Source organism: Saccopteryx leptura, chromosome 3 (assembly GCF_036850995.1).
Source record: "Saccopteryx leptura isolate mSacLep1 chromosome 3, mSacLep1_pri_phased_curated, whole genome shotgun sequence".
Lineage (NCBI taxonomy): Eukaryota > Metazoa > Chordata > Mammalia > Chiroptera > Emballonuridae > Saccopteryx > Saccopteryx leptura.
The window spans coordinates 335883153-335898443 of NC_089505.1; the positions used below are offsets into that span (position 1 = coordinate 335883153).

The 15291-nt window shown below is 36.1% G+C and overlaps 1 protein-coding gene across 5 annotated transcripts in view; it reads left to right on the plus strand.

The window, feature by feature from the left end:
- The window catches only part of VPS13B (vacuolar protein sorting 13 homolog B), an 887459-nt gene that overhangs the window by 2627 nt on the left and 869541 nt on the right, over positions 1-15291 (plus strand). For all 5 annotated transcript variants that reach the window (XM_066379210.1, XM_066379212.1, XM_066379209.1 and 2 more), the window contains exon 3: positions 12962-13105. In XM_066379210.1, the coding sequence (XP_066235307.1) occupies positions 12962-13105 (144 nt within the window). The remainder of the gene's footprint in view (positions 1-12961; positions 13106-15291) is intronic.

Here is a 15291-nt window from a genome sequence, read left to right on the forward strand (position 1 = left end):
CCTGTGTGCCCTGGCTGGGAATTGAACCCAGGACTTCCACATGCTGGGCCGATGCTCTATCGCTGAGTCAACCAGCCAGGGCCTTTATTTGTATTTTTTGTCTTTAATAATTTTTTTATTTTTCCATTATAGTTGGCATACGATGTTATATAGTTTCAGATGATTAGGCATTATTTAACTTAAGTGATCATCTTGGTAAATCTTGTACCTGTCTGACAGCATATATAGTTATTAGAATATAATTGACTGTATTTCTTATGTTGTACAACCAATTTGTACTTACTAATCCCTTTATCTTTTTCACCCATCCCCTCAACTTCCCTCTCATCTGGCAATCGTTAAAAATGTTCTCTGTGTCTATGAGTCTGTTTTTGTTCTGCTTCTTAGTTTATTTTTTTAGGTTCATTTTTTGATAGATATGTACTTATTGCTATTTTACTGTTCATATCTTTTATCTTTTTTTCTTCTTAAAGTAGACCCTGTAACATTTCACGTAATACTGGTTTGGTGGTGATTAACTCCTTTAGGTTTTTTTTTTTTGTCTGGAAGCTCTATATGTCCTTCTATTCTAAATGATAGCTTTGCTGGTTAGAGTAATCTTATTTGTAGGTTCTTGCTTTTAATCACTTTGAATATTTCTCACCAGTCCCTTCTCACCTGCAAAGTTTCTGTTGAGAAATCAGCTAACAATCTTATGAAAGCTTCCTTGTAGGTAACTAAGTGCATTTCTCTTGTACTTTTAAGATTGTCTAACCCTTTGCATTTTAATTATGATGTGTTTTGGTGTGGGCCTCTTTGGCTTCATCTTGTTTGGATCTCTGCGCTTCTTGGGCTTGTATGTCTATTTACTTCACCAGGCTTTAGGGAAGTTTTCTGTCGTTATTTTTTCAAATAGGTTTTCAGTTCCTTGCACTCTTTCTTTTCCTTCTGGCACCCCTGTGATGCAAATGTTGGTATGCTTAAAGTTGTCCCAAAGGCTTCTTTCACTGTGCCCATTTTTTTGGATTCTTTTTTCTTTCTTCTGTTCTAATTGAGTGTGTTTTTTGCTTCCTTATCCTTCAAATCTCTGGTTTGATCCTTTGCTTTATCTGCTTCCCTGTAATGTAGTCTTCACTTCAGTCAGTGTATTCCTCATTTCTGAGTGGTTCTTTTTTTGTGTTTTCTAGTTCTGTTTTTATGTTTTCCATTTTTTTGTTGAAGTTCTCTATTGAGCATTCCAATAAGCAGTATTTTGCACTCTGCATCTGGTAGACTGCTTGTCTACATTTTATTTAGTTCTTTTTTTAGGAGTTTTGTTCTGTTCTTTCATTTGGAACATGTTTCTTTGTCTTATTTTGGCAACCTCCCAGTGTTGGTTTCTGTATATTAGGTAGAACTGCAGTGTTTCCTGGGCTTTGAGTGGCCTTATGTGGTAGGTGTTCTATAGTGTCCAGTGGCACAGCCTCCCAAGAACCTGAGTTGAGCACCCCAGGTATGATGCTCTTGGGCCTCCAGGGAGGTATAGGCCAAGATCATTTGCTACCTCTTGGGAGCCACCGGGCATGAGCTACAAAGCAGTATGCAGATGGCTGCTAATTGTGCTGGGCTTGGAGGTAGGTGCCTAGGTGAGGCCAAGCTGTGAACCAATGCCAGCTGACATTTGTTTAGGCCTTGGGTCATTTTGTGAGAGGGCATGGGTATGGGACATGCTGAGGCCAGATACTGCTTGTTTGAGAGATTTTTGGACAGTCTGGAGCATGAGAGTGAGAAGGATCAACTTGTTTTACTTAGTTCCATTTAGTTGTGCACTCATTGATGGCTTCTCCTGTGTTCCCTGAGCAGGGATTGGACCTGCATCCTTAGTGTGCCGGGACTGCGCTTTATCCACTGAGCCATGCAATTTAGTCTTAATTTTGATGTGGTTCTGGGAGGATGCAAGTACCACATTACCTGTGCTGCCGTCTTGGCCAGAGCAATGGTATTTTAACCTGAACCTTTTTTGGAGTGTGTGTAGTGGTATCTTGTAATTTGAAATTGCATTTCCCTAGTTGTTGTTATTAATGATGTTGAGCACTGTCATCTGTTGTTGGTGATTTGGATATCCTCTTTTGTCAAGTTTCTGGTTCTTTTGCTAAAAAGATTGTGTTTTTGTCTTTTTCTTATTGATATGTAGGAGTGCTTTATGTACTTTGGAAATGAGTCTTTTGGCAGATATATGTTTTGCAGTGTTTTCTCACAGTGCGTGGTTTGTCTTTTTGCTCTCTGAAAAGTGTCCTTTGATGAACAGAGTTCATATTATTGAGGTCCAATTTATCTATTTTTTCCTTCAACTTTTCTAAGATATTTTTGTTTATTCCAAGGAAAAGGTACTCTCCTATTGTTTTCTATGATTCATCTAAAACTACTTTTCTGCATTTGAAAAGTGAAAATCAGGATTCACTTTCTTTTTCCATTGATCCTCAATTCATCCCACACCATTTGGCAAACCATTCTTTCTACTGAATTGCAGTCTTTGTGTAAATTAGGTTACCATATGTGTGGATTTGATTCTGAATTACCTGTTCAGTGGTCTATATGTCTATTCTTATGTCACTACCATATTGTCTTGTACAATAAGTCTTTTTTTTTCTTTTTTTTTTATTAAGTGGGTGGCAGGGAGGCAGGCAGACAGGCAAACTCCCATATGCCTCCCGACCAGAATCCACCTGACAAGCCCCTGGGGGGGGGCAATGCTCCACCCATCTGGGGCCACTGCTCTGTTGCTCAGGCAACTGAGCTATTTTAGTGCCTGAGGCGAGGCCATGGAGCCATCCTCAGCGCTCAGGGCCAACTAGCTTAAACCATTTGAGCCATGGTTGCAGGAGGGGAAGAGAGAAAGAGAGAGGAGGGGAGGGATGTAGAGCAGATGGTTGCTTCTCCTGTGTGCCCTGACCGGGAATTGAACCTGGTACTTCCACAGGCTGGGCTGACACCCTACTACTGAGCCAGCCAGCCAGCCAGCCAGCCAGGGCCATAGTAAGTCTTGATAGTATGATTTATACAACTTCGTTCTTTTTTCCTTCAAGGTAGTTATAACTATTGTAGGTCCTTTGCATTTCCATATAAATTTTAACTTCAGCTTGTATATTTTAGATTTCCCAAAGAAAGGGAAACCCACTAACCTTTTTAATTGAGGTTACATTCAATCAATAGATTAATTTGGGAGGAAAGAAGAAGAAATTGTTTTCTATGTTTAAAGGTCTAATTTCTCAAAAAAAAAAAAATTAAAAAGGTCTAATTTCTCTGAGCAGTGACTTGAAGTTTTTAGAGAGGTTTTGAACATACTTTATTAAATTTTATCTTTTTTTAATGTTACGAGCAGTGTTGTTTTTTTTTTTTTAGATTTCATTTCCTAACTATTTGTTACTGGTACTTTGAACTACTGTTGATTTTAGTATATTGACCTTCCATCCAGTGCCCTTTCTAACTTGTCTAATACTTTTCTGGTGTTTTTAAATTTATTTTTTATTATGTACACAATCATGTTATCTGCAAATAATGACAGGTTTACATCTCTTTTTTTCAGTGCTTGGATCTTTTTTTTTCTCTTTCCTTATGAGTAGAGCTCTTGAGGATATACATTTTTTTTTTGCTCCAAACTTCAGAGGGAAAGTGTTCAGTATTTTACCATTAAGTACGTTGTTATCTCTAAATGCTGGTTTTTGGGTTAAGGACATGCTCTTCCCTTCCTGGTTTTCCAATAAGTTTTTAAAATCATGAATGTGTATTAATTTTATCAACTATTACATTTAATGAGTTGATATCTGATATTTCTCTTTTATTTTGTTAATGTGCTGAGTTACACTATTTGGGTGAAATTTGCATTCCTGGAATAAACCCCGTTTTGTATATGGTTGGATTGGATTTGTTAAGTTCTTGTTTAGTTTTATTGCATCTGTGTTTATAAGTGATATACTAGCCTATGATTTTCTTTTCTTGTAGTGTCCTTATCGGGCTTTAATTATCCTAGATATATTGTCCTCATTAAATTATTTGTGGAGTATTCTTTTTGTAAAGGAACAATTCGTGTAAGATTGGTATTATTAACTTTTTATTTTTATTTATTTTTATTTTTGTATTTTTCTAAAGTTGGAAATGGGGAGGCAGTCAGACAGACTCCCACATGCGCCCAACCGGGATCCACCTGGCATGCCCACCAGGGGGTGATGTTCTGCCCATCTGGGGCATTGCTCTGTTGCAACCAGAGCCATTCTAGCACCTGGGGCAGAGGCCACAGAGCCATCTTCAGCCCCTGGGCCAACTTTGCTCCAATGGAGCCTTGGCTGCGGGACGGGAAGAGAGAGAAGAAGGAGAGGGAGAGGGGTGGAGAAGCAGATGGGCGCTTCTCCTGTGTGTCCTGGCCAGGAATCGAACCCGACACTCCTGCATGCCAGGCCGATGCTCTATTTTTTATTTTCTTGCTGTGGTAAAATAGACATAAGAGGTTTACCATTTTAACCATTTTTGATTGTACAGTTTTGTGGCATAGATTATATTTATATTGTTGTGCAACCATTATCACCATCCATCTCTAGAACTTTTTCTATTTACCAAACTGAACCTTTATATCCGTTAAGCACAAACTCTCCATTCTCTTCTCCTAGCCCCTGGCAACCACAGTTTTGCTTCATGTCTCTGTGAATTTGACTACATACCTCATATGAGTAAAAACATTCAATGTTATCTTTTTGTGACTTGTTTACTTCAGTTTGCACAGTGTCCTTAAGGTTTACTCATGTTGAAATGTGCTACAATTTCCTTAAATTTTTAAGACTAATATTCCACTGATTGTATATGCCACATTTTCTTCATTTATCTGTTGCACATTTTGGTTGCTTTTACCTTTTGGCTGTTGTGAATAATGCTGCTGTGAACACGGGTATACACATAATCTGTTCGAGTGCCTGCTTTCGGTTTCTTTTTTTCGTATACAGTGGTACCTTGACACACGAGCTGGAACAGATTAATTACATTCCCATTAATTTAAATGGGGAAATTCGATTTGACACACAAACAGATTGAGTCAGGAGCTCGGTAATGAAACAAATTAAACTCGTGTGTCAAGGTACCACTGTATACCAAAAGTAAGAGTGCTAGGTCTTCTGGTGATTCTATGTTTAAATTTTTGAGGAATTGCTAGTTTCCCATGGTAGCTACATTATTTCACATTCCTACCAGCAATGTACAAGAGTTTCAATTGCACAATCTCCTCACTAACACAGTTACATTGTTTTTTTCATTGTAACCGCCCTGTAGGTATGAAGTGGCATCTCATTTTGGTTTTAATTTGCATAATCCTAATCATTGCTGATGTTGAGTGTCTTTTCATGAGCTCAGTGGTCTGTGTATCATCTTTGGAAAAATGTGTAATCACGTTCTTTGCCCCTCTTTATTTTAACTTGGAGTTTATTTTATTTTTTGTAATTGAGTTGTAGGAGTTATTTATATATTCTGGATATCAATCCCTTGTCAGATATGTGACTTGCAAATCTATATTTTTTCCTTGTTTTTTGTTGATAGTATTCTTTGATTTACAGAAGTTTAAAATTTTGAGGTCTAAGTTAGCACTTTTTTTTTTTTAATGTCTGGACTTTCCCTCTCATATCCAAGAAATCATTGCCAAATGCAATGCCATGAACTTTCTCTCTATGTTTTCTTTTAAGAATTTTATAGTTTTAGCTTTTACACTGAGAGGTCTTTGATCCATTTTGAGTTAATTTTTGTATGTAGTATAAGGGTCCAACTTCATTTGTTTTTGTATGTAGAAACTCAGTTTTAGTAACACTTATTTGTTAATGACTGTCCTTTACCCATTGCATGGTTCCTTCTCGAAGATCAGCTGGCAGTATATGTGAAAGTTTGTTTCTGGGCTTTTAATGCTACTCTGCCGATTTGGATGTCTTTTCTTTTTTATGTTAGTGTCACATTGTTTTGATGATAATATATTGCTAGGTAGTAAGTTTTGAAATCAGGAAATGTGAACTATCCAACTTTTTCATTTAGTTGGATATTGTTTTTTTAAATGTTACATAAAATTAACCATAAAGTCATGTGGATCAGGAGTTCTTTTGTTATAAAGTTTTAAATTACTGATTTAATTTCTTAACAGATATAGGACTATTAGATTTTTTATTTCTCTTTTAGTTAGTGATTAGTTATGTTTTTCAAGGAATTTCTCAAAATCCAGGATCAAAAACAAGGGCCTGAATCTACTTTTGTGAAAGAATTGTATTGGAGTACTTCTGTTTTCATTTGTTTATATATTGTCTGTTGCTGCTCTTATCAAGTAAAATAGTAGAGTTGGGAAGCTGGGACCAGATGTACCTGGCAAGCCCCTTACAGGCGATGCACTGCCCACCTAGGGCCATTGCTTGGCAACTGAGCTGTTTTATTAGCACCTGAGGTGGAGGCTCCACAGAGCTATCCTCTGTTCCCGGGGCCACCTTGCTCAAACCAATCGAGCCATGGCTGTGGGAGCAGAAGAGAGAGAGAGAGGAAAAAAAAGAGAAAGTGAAGAAGGAGTGGGGGCCAGGGGAGAAGCAGATGGTCACTTCTCCTGTGTGCCCTGACTGGGAATCAAACCAGGATGTCCACACACTGGACCAATGCTCTAACACTGAGCCAATTGGCTGGGGCCTCCTTTGCCCATTTTTAAATTGGATTCTTTGTTTTTTAAGGCTGAGTTTTATAAGTTCTTTATGAATTTTGAATATTAATCCCTTTATCAGATGTATCATTTGCAAATATGTTTTCCCATTCAGTGAATTGTCTTTTCATTTGGTGATGGTTTTCTTTGCTGTGCAAAAAGTTTTTGGTTTGATGTAGTTCTATTTGTTTACTTTTTCTTTCATTTTCCTTGCCTGAGAAGATATATCAGAAAAAATATTTCTATGAGAAATATCTGAGATATTACTGCCTACTATATATTTTCTTGGGTTTTTATGGTTTCAAGTCTTTAATCTATTTTGAGTTTATTCTTGAGTATGGTATAAGAAGGTTGAGGTTTATTATTTTGTTATGTTTCTGTCCACAATTCCCATCACCATTTGTTGAATAGGCTATCTTAACTCTATGTCTTTGCCTCCTTTGTCAGATATTGACTATAAGGGTGTAGGTTTATATCTGGGATCTCTATTCTGTTTCATTATCTATATGTCTGTTTTTATGCTATTATTGTCATGTATACTGCATCTTTATGCTATAAACTTCAACAGTACAATTTCATAATTATTGTATATAATTACCTTGTATATCAGTTAGAAGAAAAGGTGAAAAAACACTGATTTTTAAATAATTATCTACATTTATTTTTAAGTAGTGCTCTTTGCTTGTTTGGATTTGAGTTACCATATGGTTTTACTTTTTGTAAACTTGAATAACTTTTACTATTCTGTTAGCAATGAACTTTCTCAGTCTTTGTTTATTTGGGTATGGCTTTATTTTGTTCTCAAGTCTGAAGGCTGCCTGACCAGGCGGTGGTGCAGTGGATAGAGCGTCGGACTGGGATGCGGAGGACCCAGATTCGAGACCCCGAGGTTGCCAGCTTGAGCGTGGGCTCATCTGGTTTGAGCAAGAAGCTCACCAGCTTGGACCCAAGGTCGCTGGCTTGAGCAAGGGGTTACTTGGTCTGCTGAAGGCCTACGGTCGAGGCACATAGGAGAAAGCAATCAATGAACAACTAAGGTGTTGCAACGAAAAACTGATGACTGATGCTTCTCATCTCTCTCTGTTTCTGTCTGTCTGTCCCTATCTATCCCTCTCTCTGACTCTCTCTCTGTCTCTGTAAAAAACAAAACAAAACAAAAAATAGTTTTGCTGGTAATGGAATTCTTGGTTGACAGTTATTTTCTTTTGTTATTTGACTATGTCATTTCACTGCCTTTTTGCCTTTATTGTTTGTAATGAGAAGTTAGATAGTAACCTACAAAGAGTTTTCTTGTATGCAACAAGTTGCTTTTCTTTTTCTGTGTTCAAGATTTTCTTTTTGTCTCAGCTTTTAACATTTTTACTATGATGTGTCTGGATTTGCTGATTCTTTCTTTTGCAAGTTCAGATCTAAGGTTGAACTCTTAGCAATTTTTTTCATTTCCTTTATTGTACTTTTAAACTCTAAAATTTCTCTTTGGTTCATTTTTGTCATTTCTGTTTCATTATTGATATATTTTATTTGATGGATCATGGTTATTCGTTCTTTTATTTCTTTGAACATTTATTTTGTAATCTTTGTGTGCTAGGTCCTGCAATTGAACACCCTCAGAGATAGTTTCTGTTGACTCCTTTGTATACTTTTCATATTTCATAACTTTTTGGAAAACTGGACAATTTGGATAATATATTATAGCACCTCTCAATTCTGATTTCCTTTCTCCAGGGCATGGTTGTCATTTGTCTTGGTTTATGTATTTGTTTATGACTTACCTGAACTAAATTTGTGGTATCTGTTTTTTCTGCAGTGTGTGGCTTCTGATGTCTGTGCTCATTTTCCACATCCTCTAATTTTTTCTATTTTTAGGACTGATTTCCTACCGATTACCTCTGAGTCACTTAAAATTAGTTGTCAGCCAGTGATTTAGAGGTTGTTTAACCAGTAAAGTTTTTGCTCTTTGATATGGGATGGATATATACATATACATATATAGGTGTATATATGCATATATATTTGCATATGTGTACATGATAATGCTTTCAAAATTTAGGGAATTTATAATCTGACCCATTTTTTTTTTAAACTGATTGTTTTTACAGAGCCTCTTGGTCAACAATGAAGGAATAGCTTGTTCGGGCCCTCTCTATTGTCTTCTAAGTAAGCCTGGAATTACTTGGGACAATGTGAATTAATAGCAAGGCCATTTTTGGCTGTCTTGTTCTCTGGATCTCTAGTTAATTTTCTGGCTGTTCTGCTGTTTTGTTGCTTGTATCAGTTAATATTGTGACCTCCTTATTGCCTTAGATTTTGGTGGTTTTGACAATTTTGTCCAGTTTTGTCATTGCTTTTTGGGGTAAGGATTTGCCAAGCTCTTAATTCCAAATTCTTCAAGTTAATTTATATCTTTTTTTCTTTTGGTGGTAAAAACCACATAGCAATTTACTTCCTTAACCATTTTTAAGTGTACAGTAGCATTAATGATATATGTACACATTGTTGCTCAACAGATCTCTAAAACTTTTCATCTCTCAAACCTAAACTCTGCAGCCATTTGACAATTCCTTTTCTCCCTACTCCTCCAGTCCCTAACAACCACCATTCTGTTTTTTGTTTCTGAGAATTGGGCTACTTCAGATTTTTCATATAAGTGAAATGATATAATACTGTCTTTTTGTGACTGACCTGTTTCACTTAGCATAATGTCTTCAGTGTTTATCCATGTTGTAGCATATGATAGAATTTCCTTTTGAAGTCTGAATAATATTTTGATTATGTATCATTACCACATCTTAATTCATTTATCTTTTGAAGAACATTCAGTTGCTTCTGCTGCTTGACTGTTGTGAATAATGCTGAAGTTAATACGGTTTTGGAAATATCTTTTTGAGATCCTGCTTTTAGTTCTTTTAGGTATATTCCCAGAACTGAGATTGTTGTATCACATAATTATGTTTTTAATTTTTTGAGGCTGTCCTCCATTCTATAACATTTGCATCATTTTACATTTTCTTAACCAATAGTGCATAAGAGTTCTAATTTCTTGACATCCCTGTCAACACTTGTAACTAATTTTTGATAGTGGTGATTCTAACTATTAAGAGATGACATGTCATTGTGGTTTTGAATTTCCTTGGTGATTAATGATGTTGAACATCTTTTCATACATGTTTTTTCCATTTGTATATGTTCTTTTGTGAAATGTCTATTCAAGTCTTATCCATTTTAAAATTGGAATTTCGTTTTTGTTTTTGAGTTTTACTAATTCTTTTATATTGTAGATATCCACACCTCATCAGATAAATAATTTAAAAATATCGTTTTCCATTCCATAGGTTACCTTTTCATTTTCATTTTTCCTTTTTTTTTTTTTTTTTTGCTGTGCATAAGTTTTTAGGTTTGCTATAGTCTTATTTGCCTATTTTTGCTTTTGTTGTCTGTCATGCTCATTTTAAAAGTATCCCTTGCCTGACGGTGCTGGCGCAGTGGATAGAGCATTGACCTGGGATGCTGAGTACCCAGGTTAGAAATCCTGAGGTCACTGGCTTGAGTGCAGTCTCATCAGTACAAGTGCGGGTTGCTGGCTTAAGTGTGGGATCATAGACATGATCTCACGGTCATTGGCTTGAGCCCAAAGGTTGCTGGCTTGAAGCCCAAGGTTGCTGGCTTCACAAGGGGTCACTGACTTGGCTGGAACCCCACCCCCATCCCAACCCCCGCCTCTGTCAAGGCACGTATGAGAAGCAATCAGTGTATAACTTAAAAAGTGCTGCAACTATGAGTTGATGCTTCTCATTTTTCTCCCTTTCTATCTATCTGCCTGTTTCTGTCTTGCATAAAAAAAGTGTCCCTTTATTTTGTGTTAGAATATTTTGTAAAAGCTTACCTAGAATTAGATTTTTGAGAGCTATTTAACTTTTTTCTTAAATTCTTTGCTACTAATGCCTTTTGCACAGTCATAGTTCAGGTTTTAGGGATGTATTTTTCTCAATGTATTTCTAAATAGTTACAAATGAATAAAATATTTTTAAGTTGTAGGATATATTTTGAGAAAAAAAGAAAATAAAATTATTTTGTTGTGATTATCTTGGCAATGATCCTCTATTATAACAATCAATATTTGTGTTTTGTTTTTTACAAAGTGTATATGTGTTCTCATTTATTTATCGCTATAAGTCTGTGATGAGGAAATGGTATGATCCTTATAGTCAGATGATTAATGTACTATATAGCACTTCAATTGAATTTCTGACATGGGCAACGTGTTCAAAATTCCATATTCTAATATAGAAGGCTGCTTCTTTTGTTAGTGTTTGTCTGGTTAGTTCAGTTGATTAGTAGCATTCTGATGATGCTAATGTCTTCATTTTGATTCAGGTGTCTTTTAACTTTTCCCTGAGAAAATTCATTTTGGCCTGCTGACTGCAGTTTTGGTAGCTATTTCACAAATGTATCATTGCTATACAAATCAGGGAGTGGTAGAGATGGAAATGTGATTGAGTCATGGTCCAGATAGGTGATTTTGAAAAGGCATTCAGTGCTCATAATGGAAGTATAGATGCAGTACACTTGTGGTTAAGAGCAAGGGTTTGACATATTTTCCAGTTTTTGTCATAGCTATCCTAGGTGAATCAGGGAAGTTCCTTAACCTTTCAGTGCTCATATTCTTCACTTATGTAAATTGTATAATTGTATTTACCTTTTGGGGTTCTTATAAGTTAAATAGTTGCATGCAGAACTTATTCTTAGAACAGTGCCTGATACAGAATAAATACTCAGTAAAAATGGTTTTTGTTATGGATACAGAACAAAATATAATCTGTGCCAGTTGAGTTATGCTTGAAATCGTTGCATCTTTAAAATTAATGTAATAAGACATTTAAAAATTGTGACGATTAGAATAGTAGAAATAGGTTTTTAGTATTCTGCCCTTTAAAAAAGCTATGAAAACATACATTGGGTCCCCACATTTGTAATAATAATAATAGTTAACATCTTAATGATTGTTCTTTGAGGAAGAGAGTTTTCTAATTACTCTATACAAATTAATTAGTTTAATACTCAAAGATACTGTTTTTATCCATATTTTACAGGTAAAGAAACAGGAACAAATGCATTAAACAAATTGCCCACTGTCATTTGGCTAATTAAATAGCAGAGTAGCCTGACCTGTGGTGGTGCAATGGGATAAAGCGTCGACCTGAAACACTGAGGTCGCCAGTTCAAAACCCTGGGCTTGCTTGGTCAAGGCGCATATGGGAGTTGATGCTTCCTGCTCCTCCTGTTCTCTCTCTCTCTTTCTCCCTTTCCCCTCTCCCTCTTTCCCCCCCTTCTCTCTCTGAAAAAAAAAAAATGGAATAAGTAAAGTCTTTAAAAAATAACAAAAGAAAAATAAATAGCAGAGTAAAATTTAGATCCATGTGTGCTTGCTCCACAGTTGTTACTGGTCTTAACCACTTTACCATACTACCTATATATATGTATTCAATATATATAACTGTGTTGCTACTATTCTGCTAAACCAAGTAGGTGGGCAATTGTTAGATGAATGAATAAGTGTAATATTTATCTTAACTTTTACAAATAGAGTTACAATAACTGTGAAAATGTGGTTGAAATAAATCTAAATGCAGTTAATTTTTTCTTTGTTGATTTTTAACAAAAATTTTATTGGGAAGTAAAACGAATTAGTATTAAGTGATTGAGTGACAGTTGTTTTCATTTTTAACCATCTTTCCAATAACAGTGAAAACCAACCACAAGACATTTGAAATTTATGACTAAATAGTATCCAGTTACAATCTTTAATTAGGTAAAGCTCAATGAGTTTTTTTTTAAATTGGTCAGTTTTTATTTTGTTAGGTCATTCTCCTATCTCTATTTCAACCCCCCTTTCAATTTACCCTTTAATGCTATGCTACTTGTAGTTTATAACACATTTGGGGACATACTTTTGGGTAGAGATTTTAAAGAATATACCATCGCTGCTATCTCAAAGAATGCAGCTTTCTACTATGGTGAATACTACCATCACCACCACTACTATACGTGAGCCTTTGTCATGTACTAGGTATTATCTCTTATTTCCATTCAACAGAGTAAGAAACTCAGGCCTAGACAGAGGTTTGTTAAATGTAGCTTACCTGATTGGTTTTTATAATTTACTAAGTGCTATTTTTGATTAACAGTAATTCCCAAACTATTTTTGTGGAAAATTTAATTTTAAGAAAGTAATGTGAATATTGGAATGAAAATATATTAAGCACTTACTGACTTTCATTTAATATTTTGTTTTTTAAGGAATTGAAATTACCATTCACTTTTTTAAGTGGACACATTCACGAATTGAGGATCCATGTACCATGGACAAAACTGGGTTCAGAACCAGTGGTAATTACCATCAACACAATGGAATGCATTTTGAAACTTAAAGATGGCATGCAGGTATGAGGTTATTGTTTGCTTATATTAACCAATTTTATAGTTATTAGTGTTTGATAATTTAACTTTTGGGATATGTTAACTTTTACATAAATAAATGTTAGCTTATGTACATACTATTTTTTATATGCTTGTTAAAGTAGCATAAGTAATTGCAAAAGGGTGTTCTTAAATTTGGGTAAAATATCCTCAGGGATGTTTTCTTTTTTTATTGTATTTATATATTAATTTTTTCTTTTTACTGAATTTATTGGTGTAACACTTGTTAACAAAATTATACAGGCTTCAGGTACACAATTCTACAACACAGCATCTGTACATTGTAGCGTGTGTTCAGTGTTCACCACCCCAAGTCAAGATTCCCTCTGTCACCATTTATCCTTCACTACCCTCCTCTGGCCCCCCTCCCCGCCCCTCCCAGCAATCGCCACACAGTGGTCCATACTCTCATGGGATATTTTCATATACTTTACTTCAGGGGTAGTCAACCTTTTTATACCTACCTCCCACTTTTGTATCTCTGTTAGTAGTAAAATTTTCTAACCCCCACCGATTCCACAGTAGTGGTGATTTATAAAGTAGGGAAGTAACTTTACTTTACAAAATTTTATTTTATTTTATTTTATTTTTTTGCATTTTTCCGAAGCTAGAAATGGGAGGCAGTCAGACAGACTCCCGCATGCGCCCAACCGGGATCCACCCGGCACACCCACCAGGAGGCGATGCTCTGCTCCTCCGGGGAGTCGCTCTGTTGCATCCAGAGCCATTCTAGCACCTGAGGCAGAGGCCACAGAGACATCCTCAGTGCCCAGGCCATCTTTGTTCCAATGGAGCCTTGGCTGCAGGAGGGGAAAAGAGACAGAGAGGAAGGAGAGGGGGAGGGGTGGAGAAGCAGATGGGTGCCTCTCCTGTGTGCTCTGGCCGGGAATCAAACCTGGGACTCCTGCATGCCAGGCCGACGCTCTACCACTGAGCCAACCGGCCAGGGCCACTTTACAAATTTATAAAGCAGAGTTACAGCAAGTTAAAGCATATAATAATAATTACTTACCAAGTACTTTATGTCGTATTTTCGCTAAATTTGGCAGAATAAATCTTTATAAAACAACTTACTATAGTTAAATCTATCTTTTTATTTATACTTTGTTTGCTCCACTACCGCCCACCATGAAAGCTGGAATGCCCACTAGTGGGCGGTAGGGACCAGGTTGACTACCACTGTTTTACTTAATCTGATTGTAGCCCTAATAGGGATCATATAGATTGCTTATTACCTCTATCCTCTAGAAGTGGGGCCTGATTATGTCCATTCTTAGGTGGAGATTTTTTAATTTTTGCAGAATTACTGCATATTTTATCTATATGACATTTCTAAGTGAGGTGAAAATCTTAACTAATTTTTGGCAAGATAAAAAAATATTGAATTTGCTTTTATATGCCAAAGTTCATTGTTGTCTTTGAAGTTTTGAAATCAGAAACTGATTATTTTCTGACTTACTTATTGTCTGACCCATCATACATTTCTTTTTAGTTTTTTTTTACAAATAAATGTGTAGTATTAATTTTAAGACGTTTCTACCAAAATTTTTCTAATCTAGGAAGCATATAGGTCTGGACAACATCATAATTGCAGTACATTTTTTCACTTTCATCTTGCAGAAATGTAGTGTCTCTGTATTCATTTTTATTACTTTTTCATTAACTAACATTTAACTTTCAGCTTCAGGGAAAGCTTTCTGAAATCAAATGAATTGAAGAGAATTAGTAAATTGATATGTTTTCATAAGAACCTTAGTGTATCCTAAATAAAACTTAAATCTCTGTGAAATTAGTTAAGGTTATTCATTAATTTTAAAAATCATTTCCTAATTTTGCCTGACCAGGTGGTGGTGCAGTGGATAGAGCATTGGCCAGGGATGCTGAGGATCCAGGTTCAAAACCCTGAGGTCTCTGGCTTGAGTGTGGGCTCACCAGTTTGAGCGTGGGCTTGCCAACTTGAGCATGGAATCATAGGCCTGACCCCATGGTCGCTGGCTTGAAGCCCAAGGTCACTGGATTGAGTGAGGGATTACTAGCTCTGCTGGAGCCATCCCCCGACCCCTGCGTCAGTGCACATATGAGAAAGCAATCAATGAGCAACTAAGGTCCCACAACTATGAGTTGATGCTTCTCATCTCTCTCCCTTCCTG